The sequence below is a fragment of the Sprattus sprattus genome (assembly GCF_963457725.1).
Source record: "Sprattus sprattus genome assembly, chromosome: 18".
Lineage (NCBI taxonomy): Eukaryota > Metazoa > Chordata > Actinopteri > Clupeiformes > Clupeidae > Sprattus > Sprattus sprattus.
Window position 1 is genome coordinate 6,192,667 of NC_137916.1, and position 11,497 is coordinate 6,204,163.

The window sequence follows — 11,497 nt, forward strand, 5'->3', positions numbered from 1 at the left end:
ACAACAAGATGGCAAGTCCAAATGAATTAGATTTAGCTTTAATTATAGAGAGAGCTGTTGCAGCTGGCGTTAGGGCGGCTCTCCAAAACCGACCTACATTGGGAACAAGTGCTGCAACCAACACCACATCCCGCTCCACGAGCGAATTACCGTAAACATTGTAATGTTCTGGCGCCAAATCTTAAATGTAGACTGAACATAATTCGGACATTTAACATTTAGATATACATTTAACATTTACGTTTACATTTAAGTATTTATATTTTACATTTACATTTAACACTTATATTTAACATTTATATATAACATTAAACATTTAAGTTTATATTTAATATTTACGTTTACATTTATCATTTACATATATATATATCTAACATTTACATATAACATTTAACATTAACATTTATTTACAACAACTTAAACAACAATTTCTCTCTAAATGTTTGAAAAGGTGACATGTGAATATTGTCGTGCTTTTTCCCCCGTATTATGCTAAATGTGCCAAAACTGAGCAGGATTTTAGAACGTGCAACATTTTACAAACGGCGCCCCATAGTAGGGTGCTTGTTATAGTACAGTGGCAGGTTCACATGCTCTTTAGTAAACCTTCTCAGTTCAGGAGTTAATTCAATGTGAACTGACCAAATGTCTTTGGTTGGGTCTTATCCAGTCCAAAAATGACAGTATTGGGTGCTAACACTAGTGAACATTACATTACAGTATTAGAATGAATGCTTTGTTGTATTTCCCTTTAAGTTCTGTATGAATGACAATAGGGTAGTGATGATGACACACTGACATTCAGCCTCCGGTCATGATGCCCAGGGCGGTGAATACAACTGTCATGCATGCACAGCACTGCTGGAGGGTTCAAACGAAGAGCTTTCAGCTGCCTCCACTGTTAAGTGATACACCTCAGAAACACCTGCAACATCATGGCAGACATCTCAAGTGCCCATTCATCAAACTCAACCCCTCCCTACTGCGCTATTTCCTTACATGAGAATAAAAGTCTAGCTCCTGACGTGAACTGTACCACTGCGGGACTCCTTTCTCTTAGCTATCTCTCCTCATGTAACACTGAAATTGGAAACATAGTGTTGATATCTTGTGAAAGTATTGTTTTCTGTATTAGAGCATCACCATATTTTCTTAAGTACAAAGAAGAATCTTTTAAATGGGGAACAATACTGGATGCGGAAACAGGTAAAGGTGTGCAATCCCTTCTAAAATGTTCCTCAGTACCTGTTTCAGGAACTTATTCCTCAGTATTGAATTATGTCGATACCATAGATGGAGTGACTGCTTAACATTTATAGTGTAACTGAGCCATGACACCAATACTTCGAGTCCAAAAGTAAAATGTTAATGCTTCAATGTCCACTCATAAATGGCTGACTGTAGCCGCTGTAATCACTGACCCCACATACTGTATTTCTTTTATTAGTCCATGCCATTGTTTTCTCCTAATGCAAAATCTGAAAGAATGGCTTAAACTGAATTTGCTCACATCCATCACCGTAAGACAGTTTGGATGCATCCTTTTATCAAAATAATATGTTCAGGAGCTTATACAATTAATTAATAATTTAATGAATCAAGTAATTTGTTCATTCCTTCATTTAGCAACAGTCAGGCACTCCTTGTTTTCTTGACTGATTGATTCCTACTGTACATTTATAGTTTGCTGGCAGTTGGTTTCTGGGATCTTCATTTCATGGTACAGCACCAACATTGGTGTACAGGAAACCTAAGAATTTATGAGCACTGAGAAAAGGTTGAGGTCATTGGTAACTGATAACTTAATACAAATTGGTAACACACACACAACACTGAAATCCTGGGAATTATTTCACTTTAACCAGCAAAATAATCTCTATAAATCAGTGGATGCTCCCTTGGTCAATGAGTTACACAGACTAGGGTGAAGACAATAAACCGTCAGTCATAGGCCTAGCCTATAATGGTGTTAAACAGACTTAAGCCAGAGAGAAAAAAGGCATAGAATAGCAAAACCACAGAGCTGCATAAAAAACAGCTTTCAAATTCCTCCTAGAAAATCATTCGTAGAATAATTCTTAACCTCCGTCATAGCAGCACTGACATAATTTGACAATCGAAATCCGCACTGACGCCACTTCTAAAGTAAATGTAGCCCGTCTCATCGTGTGTTTATCACAATTATTTACTATTAATTCGTTACTCATGCAATAGTCAAAACTAAATTCTGGCATCACAAAACAAAGGATGCGGTTTGACACGTTATTGAATAATGGCACCTTTTCAGTCCGGCACTGTTACACTAACTCGTTGGACCTGTAGCAGCTGTGAGACTGGTCTAATGTGACAGCTGGCCTTCGCCTTCACAATAAAGCAGAGTAGCCTATTGTAAGGCATTTTATTAAACATATAGGCCTAGCATCATCAGATAAACTCCGAAATACACTTGACCCAACAACTAGGCAACTTTGACACGGGTAATTTGCTTTACTACGTGCTGCAAATCTTTGTACCTTAGAATCTTTGGATAGCATACTTCTCTTATAGAGATTATCAGGAATGCAAGGGGAGGTTTCGGGTTCCCCTCAGCTGAAGTGTATTTTTTTTGTAAGGAGGGAGCAAGAATCACTCACAAAGTGAGTTGTTTATTATTGCGTTGTTTTATGTTTGTTGTCGTTTGACGACTGCCACTGGAGGATGTTGCACAATGACCGGGTTTAACAGAGGGAAACCTTAGAGATGAGAACAGGACGTGAGTGGACACCGGATCCACCGGTGCATCTTACCCATGCTTGGTGATGTGATGGGTCACTGTGATAGCTCGGAATCCTACGCTGGTGGTAATGAGAATTAAGAATCCTTTATTCATTTGCATTAATTTGCATAGCACACTCTCATAAAATCACATCTCAGAATTGCAGAAGTAGGCTGTCTAGCCTCCTACGATATGTGCAAGGAAAACTTTAGGGTTAGTTTCTGATGCTTTTGATTTGACTGTAACCATAGGCCTATTTCACGCAATGGTATGTGTCCAGAATATGTCCCAGAGTGCAACTGTTAATAGCTCATCCAGTCTTATTTGCCACATGCTCTAAAGAGTTGCAACTTAGGCCTACATCCATTCCTTCTTGGTCTTGTCACTGTTACTGTGGTTTTGTAGGTTAGGCTTTTTGTTTCAAGCAGATGCCTTATGTGCCGTGGTTCTGCTTAAGGTTCCTTCCTGACTAACAGGGAGTTTTTTCTTGCCCCTGTTGCCATTTTGCTTGTACTAAGGGTGTTCAGGCTCCGGGCTCTGCTCTGTAAAGCTCCTTGAGACAATTGTATTTTTATTGCGCTATATACATGACATTGAATTTAATTGAATTAAATTGAATTGTTTTTGTAATTTTTTATAAACGTGTTAAGCGTAAGTAAAACTGCTATACTCTACGTGAACACTTAAAAATGTTCCACCACACCAAAACACAAACCTTGACTGATCTTTTTCTGAAAAATGTTGTGTGATGAAATTCTTGTCAGACTAAACTAAATGGCAGAAGATTCAAGTGCACATTGTACGCCATCTAGTGGTGAAAAATACAAATGCATGTCTTCAAGACCTGATAGAGTCCTTTCGGAGGAAAGCATTGTACAACCATACTGAAACGGGTCCCCACAGGCATGATCAACTTTGGTGTATTTCTAGATAAATCAACTAACAATCACAAGAAAAGCCATTTGGAAGTGAGATTGAGTCTGTATAGAGTATACTGAGCAATAATAATAATAATAATAAAATGTATTTATATAGCACCTTTCATGCAAAAGAATGCAGCTCAAAGTGCTTTACAGCAAATTCATTACGTGCACAAAGAAAGTACATAGACATAATAGATTTTTAATAAAAATAAAAAATAATGATAATAATTAAAATTATAAAAATTGAATACATAAAATGCAAAGCATAATATCGAAAATAAAACTCTGCAGAGATATATTTAATCTTACCCCTTAATACAACAAGTAAGATCAAAGTAAGATACCAAAAAAAAACATTATATAATTAAATTAAATTAAAATGATTTATATATACAGTATATATATGTTGGTTTGCACCTCTTGGCCACTGTGAAGAGGTACGTTTTTAGTTTTCTTTTAAAGATGTTAAGCGAACTGGCTGGAGTCCAGTAAGAATTGTATTACAATAATCAAGCCGGCTTGAAATAAAGGCATGAATCAGTTTTCAGCATCTTTTTGATTTATAAATGGCAGGACTTCAGCTATGTTTTAAGGTGGAAACATTATGTTTTTGTCACCTTGTTAATGTGAGACTTGAAGCTTAAATCTGAATCTAAAATAACACCAAGACTTGTAACCTCCGATTTAATCAAGGGAGTTAATTTCCCCAGATTATTAAACAGCATTTCTCTATTTTGTTTTGTTTTTGAAATTATTGCTCATCCCCTTATTTATCGCCAAAAGACAGGTAGTAATGGAGTTTATAGCTGCAGCATAATTTGGTTCACCAGAGATGAACAGCTGCGTGTCATCTGCATAACTATGGAAACATACATTGTGTTCTCTAATGATGTCCCCCAGTGACAGCATGTATAGTGAGAATAATAATGGACCAAGGCAGCTCCCTTGTGCAACCCCAAAGCAGATGTCATGTTTCTTACATAGTCAGAAAGCCCAACTAACTTTTCAAGACGATGATTTAGGATGTCATGATCAATAAGAAGACAATGATTGAGACCTTATTTGCATTCAAATTTAGTCTGAGGTCGCTGATTACTAGTTTCAGTGCTGTGGCATGTTTTAAAGCCTGATTGAAATTTCCGCAGGATATTGGTTTCTTTGAGAAAGGAGTTTATTTGCACTGAAACTATCTTTTCAAGTATTTTACTAATGAATGGAAGATTGGAAATCGGCCTATAGTTGATTGTGCTTTACCATCTAGTTTTTATTTTTTTTAGTAAGGGTTTTGCAACAGCTGTTTTGAAGGCATCTGGGAAGATGCCTATTTGAAGAGATGTATTTATAATCTTCAGGACATGACTTGAAACACATATTTTATAAGACCTGCTTAAAAAATGCTGTAGATACAGGGTCAATACATGAGGTGGAGGAGTTGCACTCAGTGACAGTCAGGGACGTGCACAGTTGCTCTGCTTTGGAAAAAAGGGGCAACACAATATTTTTTTCACCGCTGCTGCCACTCCCCCATCATGTAATCGCAAATGTTCACAATATCATTTTAAACTCTCACTTACCGCGGCTGCCACGCCACCGTCATGTAATCGCACATTTTCACAATATATTTTTCAACTGTCACTAACCACGGCTACCACGCCCCCCGTCATGTAATCGCACATTTTCACAATATAATTTTCAACTGTCACTAACCACGGCTGCCACGCTCCCGTCATGTAATCGCAAATTTACACAATATCATTTTTAACTCTCACTAACCGCCACTGCCGCTCCCCTGTCATCTGATCGCATATATATATATTTCCTTCGGAGGGACAACTTATTTCCTTCGGAGGGGCAACTTCAGTCAAAGAGGGCAAACGGGCAGTTGTCCAAGCAACCTTAGCACACTCCTGTGCACGTCCCTGGTGACAGTCTTACAAAGATCCACCAATGTGATGCAGGTGAAATTTCCCATGGTTGCATCTTTTTTACAGTGTTTTGCGTTCTTCGTTTACATTATGTTGTGCCATACATAGTACTAGAGCCAAAGCCTGCTTTTCTAGTTGTCGAAACATAACTGTAGACTTATAGAGTTTTTAGCTGTTTCTTAATAGCCTCTGCAGTGGGCTACCTCAGATGTAAAAATCATTTATGTTCCCGTCACAGTCAAATTAGTAATCTACACAAACGCTAATGAAAGCAAACCAAGACATGCTATTGTATATTAGTATTTATTATTTTCTTATTGTTCATACTCGCAGTGCATTATAGATTTTACAGCTAGCAAAAGTCATATATATTAAGACATGAGTCGCACTACATACAGAATCATCATTTTGGACAATGTGCTGCGTTGGAGGAATCTCTCTTAAAGCATAAATAAAAATCATGTTTTATTAGATGAAAATGGGAGGTTTTGGGCAATGTTGTTCTTTCAGAGTGAGATCTGTTGGTCAGTTGAAGATTAATGCTTAATCAAGGCGGTGAACTCTGTAAGAAGAAACAAAAAACAGCGCTGTGAATATAAATAACTGTAGTTCTCACTATTCTCATTTGAAAACATACTGTAACTGCTGTAATGCAGTCGTTATGGTAAGAATTGTAATCCTTCTAATATACCATCAATTCCAATTTTGCCATCGTTGTCAGAGTCGCCAGCGGGAGGAGTTCTGGAGAAACAGTCTGAAACAGAGGTTTGCCTTCAATGTTCTGCCTTTCGTTACCCTATAAGTATATTCATTAGGCCTGCACCCTTCTTTCTTTCTTTCTAAGCATTCGTTACTTCAGCTCCTCCTCCTCAATGTAGCCACCCTTGTCCTGGTCAATGATTTCTTTTTTTAGCTCATCACCAGATTTCCCTTTGGGTCCAACCTTGGCAAAGAAGGCCTTATGGTCAAACGAGTCAGCACCTGCAAAACAGATTGTTACCATTAGGCGCCATTCACACAGATACACCTTCTTTAAGAAAGGCTGCAAATGCCATCTTTATCTGTGTGAGCACATACATATTATGAATATCTGACTAGATCCAAGTGTGTAGTTTCTTTCCCGATATTCCTTTAATGGATTTTATAGATCCCAAAAATAGTTCCCAGTACAGCTTCCAAAATGATCACAGATTACATTCCTCTGACGGTTTATAGTCCCAGGAAACACAAGAGATGTCTGGTGAGTGGGATGGTCAGAGATGTGATTTGCAGTTTCTTGTCTGAGATGTCCTGTGTGTTCTTTAGAAAATGGTGCCCATATCTGTCACACATGTCCAGCTCTTTTCTGTCTCAGGGTGGTCTGCTTTGGAGAATGGCTACTCACCTCAGTTGTCTTTGGGGTTAGGTTGGATGAGAACACTCGAACTCGCAACTGCAGTGCCCCCCACCCCCCAGGGTAGAGCCCAACCTTATATACTTTCACTCACCTGAAATGTGAGGCTTAATGTAATAGACACCAGATGGGGGGCTCACTTAAAATGTGTCCTGTGGACAGACCCAGCTATTTTTAGCTTTATAAATTTGCTTAAAAGGTGCTTGAGGAAAGTCCTCCATACCGCGCAGTGCTAAGAATAGGTTACCAGTGCTGTTATGAACGTGAAGACAGTTGCTAGCGAAATTGAATTTGCCTCTGCGATAAGTTGGTTTGCATTTAGAACCAACATTCATTCTAAGCAGTTCTGTAGAGATGAATAGGCGTCGGACAGCAAAACGCATATCCTAGATCAGGGGTCTCAAACTCAAATTACCCAGTGGCCGATGAGCGTCCAGTCTGGTCATTGGGGGGCCAGATTTTTATGGTAAACGTTGGGGTGGCCCATATAAATCAATCATTTTTTTTTTTTAAATCAATGGAACTTTGCGGGCCGGATAACATCGCTTTGGGGGAATCGGCCCCCGGGCCTGAGTTTGAGACCCCTGTCCTAGATCCTCTGAATCTCTTTGGTCTTAATACATTTGTCAGTATTGCTCAAAATATATATTTTACACTAGCAGAGTAGGCTACCGGTCATAACATATTCTTGGAAGCAAAAATGCTTTTCCCTAATTGAAAGGAAACGTTCAGATTTATATTTTAAGCTAAAGGTTATAAACATCAATTTACACAACCTCTTAAGTTTATGGTTAATGATAGAAGAGGCTCTTGTGTCCACTGAGAGTTCGCAAAGACGGAAACGCCATGTAGGCTACAGCAATAACATTGGCTACAGCAATAACATTCAAACAGATAACATAGCAAATAACAGTTTAAATACAATTGGTATGGAAATGTATGAAGTATCAATCGACCTTCCAGTAAAATCAGCCCAATCACTCAAAGAAAGTCTCCTTGGGTGTAATTTCCATTAAAGACACCAGAGGGCAGCGTTCGATTATTGGACGGCCAAGGACCATCCACTGAATCTTCTGTTTATCAACAGGTGGATATGATGAGCGGTAGAGTGTAGGCTCTGAGCTAATTTGATGTTTTTTTGTGTTGAGTGGTATCTCTGGAAATTGATGACAAAACCTAAGATATAACTTTGTACAGATGAAATATGTGCAAAAGTATTTTATCACCAGAACAGAGATGGTGTGGGCCCATTTTGGAGTAAATTTGTAAGTGACATTAATATTGAAAGATCACTTGGACTGGCTGTTCCCTGACCAAATGCTACCCTTAGTATATACACGTTGACAATCCTTGTGATCCTTGCCATCCCCTTCCCTTCCCATGTGCCAAGATAAAGGACATACTCATCAAGTTCTTCTCCTGCCAGTGGGTTAAAGTAACACAGATTTTTCTGAATACAGTGGTAGGAGTTGTAAAGTTTAAATAATTATTTCAGATAGCCAACATGGGATATGCCAATAGAGGTAAACAAAGGTAAATAAAGCTATCCTCACAAGTCATTTACACCAAAACTGTAATTTATTCCTGGTTTTTCACTCATCCCTCAGTGCAAAGTAGATATTACAACTGTGCAAACCCTTGTTAAGAACATAATATACAACTGGAGAACAAGCAGCAATGAATAAGAACACGGTTGCTCAATGTTGCTGAACTGTCCAAAGGCAACTCATAAATACGATATAAAAAATAGGCAAATGTTGAAAAGTGGTTGCTTGCTAGGAGTGCGAGTTCAATGAACAGAGGCGGATCTTGGTCAGTTGGTATTTAAGCCTTTACCATTGCAGCGAACTCTGTGAGGGTAAACAGAATAAAGAAAAACATTAGTTAAACTGCTGCAAGCCACATATCTTCTATAGTACGTAAAGAGTATATAAATATGTTGATGCATGAATTTGACAGATGTCGTTTACGTGGTGATCCATAAATATGCAACCAGAAAGCTTCACTATTACAGATCACTATTAAATATTTCTTTAACCTTATTTACACATTAGTTAGAACTTAAGGTTATGACATAAATCAGGCCTGCTATTGTGTGTGTGTTAAAAAATGTTACCGTCAACTCCGATCATGCCATCACCATCGGCGTCACCAGCAGCAAGGAAGGCTTTTGTCTCTTTGTCGGAAAGGGCTCTGGCACCGGCTTTGAAGTTCTGCAGGAACAGCCTGGGAGAGACAAAGAGAGAGCAATTGTTGAGTTTCTTGGTGAATGAATAGGTATGGTGTACCCATATGCCATCTGCTTAAAGATAGGAGTCCCATCTTACTTCAGCTCCTCCTCCTCAATGAAGCCACTCTTGTCCTGGTCAATGATGAAGAAGGCCTTCTTCACATCATCAGCGGACTTCCCACTCAGACCGACCTTCACGAAGAAGCTCTTGTGATCGAAGCTGTCAGCAGCTGTTGGGCACAGTATGAGCAGGACATGTTGTCGTTATGTTTTAAATTTCACCACAGCGCACAAGTTCCTAAATGGCTGACCAGTACCGGACACATGTAGAATACACCACTTTGAAGAGAGGCTACATAAATGTCTGTGTTTTTGTCATTAATGTGACCTATAGCTCACAGCAACACACAATAGGGAAAAACTGGAATAATCTAAGTTATTAAATTACATCGACATAGCAGCCGAAGTCTATGTCAACCAGAGTACTCAGTTGACTTACCAACGCATGCACCAATGGCAGCTGCAATGTCAGCGTCAGCGAGAAGACCAGCGAAAGCCATTTTTGTAGATCGGGTCAAGCTATTAAACAACACATAAGAAAACATGCACAAACATTGTCAATTCTGCAATGTTCTTCTGCAATTTGTTCAATCAATCAATCAATCAATCAATCAATCAATTTGTTTATTTGATCAAGAGGGACAGTGTACATTAACATTAATAAACATTAAGATGTAAATGCACCCAATTCCATTGGCAGTCCCCCTGCCAGAGTGAAAAAGGCTATATTACCTAAAAAAAAAAGGCATTCACTTATATCTCAAACATAAATCAAAATCAGACAATACATAAAAAATAAAATAAGATAAATAAAATAAAATCCCAATATACAAGTTCTACTGCTAACCCACTAATTATCAATTTTTTGGTTATTTATCAACCATGCTTTGAGATTTCTAAGTAGAGATTTGAGATTTTGTTGATGATGGAGTTCAGTTACTATCAGATCATCATGCATGTTAGCCAAGTAAATATGCTGAGTATATACGTATCACTCAGTGCTATATTTACATAGTTTTTTGGCAGGCACTTTACCCAATGCCACCTCTATGTGAGGTAAAGAAGACTTCTATCTCTGATTATTAAATGAATCAGAACAGTGTTTTATCTGACCTTTCATTTATTTTGTACACACTTTCTCAGGCCTGCTCTACAGCATTTCATCAGTAGGTCTATGAGCTCTCTTCGCACTGAACCCATGGCTTTACAGTATTGCTCTGCCAGCTGAGCTACACAAACAGCATCTAATTGAATCACCTTGCAGGATGATGTGTCAACTGTCTAGACAGCTTAATGAATAGTTGATTGTCATAAGGAAAAGTTATCCTAAATGATGACAAATATAGCTACTCCACTTTTATACTTCTAGCTCCATAGTACAACAAAATGATTTCCAAAACGGCCAACACGCAGACAATGTCCATAAATATACGCCACTACAGACAGTAAGAAATCAGGATAGCTCAACACCCCTTGATCAAGACTGACCAAATAGCACAAGCCTATAAAATTAGTCAGTAGCAACAACCACATCCTCTGTGGAAACTTTGAATGGTAACGCTGCTCAGATGCGCGTCACTGGCTGTTGCCCATTACGACAAAACGAAGTACAATACAGAAATCCGGTAGGTCACACAGTCGAGATGTGATGTATTCCATCGTCAACTTTCCTGAGCAACCCTCTTGTGTTTCTTATACCATGACTGAGAAACGCGCTCTTTATGGCAGGTAAAGGAGCCCAGTGACTTCTTTGAGGCTGAGGTGCATCATCCTGTCGCATGGGCAAAAGTATAGCACTCACCTTGTTGCTTCTCGAGGCGAGTGAAAAACCGAGGGAGTAAGTCGAGGTGTAATGGGTGCCTCTCAGTACTTGTTTATATACCCCCGTCCCGCTCCATTTACAGTCCTTTGAGGCCGGGTAATTGATATCCCAGAGACGCACTGGTGGGCAGTAGTTTCAAAAAAAACGTGTGCAGTAGTCAAGCTGGTCTATTTTTATCTTTACAAACGAGTGATGCTCTGAAACCATGTGTGTGACACGTATAGACCATGAGAGCAGATCATACATCTTATGTTATGCTTGTTACTGGTTATTCAATCACATTATTAAATCCCGAAGAATATAATTTAATTCCCAATTTAAGACACAAAACAAGCCTTAAGCATCGAATATATGGAAATGATTTGCTCATGCAGTTTTAAAGAAGATAG

At 38.7% G+C, this 11,497-nt stretch overlaps 1 protein-coding gene across 1 annotated transcript; it reads right to left on the minus strand.

Annotated features, from left to right (window-relative positions):
- Positions 1–8,555: 8,555 nt before the first annotated feature.
- Positions 8,556–11,165, minus strand: LOC308379383 (parvalbumin beta 2-like). Its single transcript, XM_080856505.1, has 5 exons — positions 11,088–11,165; positions 9,726–9,805; positions 9,324–9,456; positions 9,113–9,222; positions 8,556–8,846 (listed from the first exon to the last, which is right to left on the minus strand). The coding sequence occupies exons 2-5, from the start codon at positions 9,784–9,786 to the stop codon at positions 8,821–8,823; spliced, it is 330 nt and encodes a 109-aa protein (XP_080712631.1). The 5' UTR covers positions 9,787–9,805; positions 11,088–11,165; the 3' UTR covers positions 8,556–8,820.
- Positions 11,166–11,497: the final 332 nt, after the last annotated feature.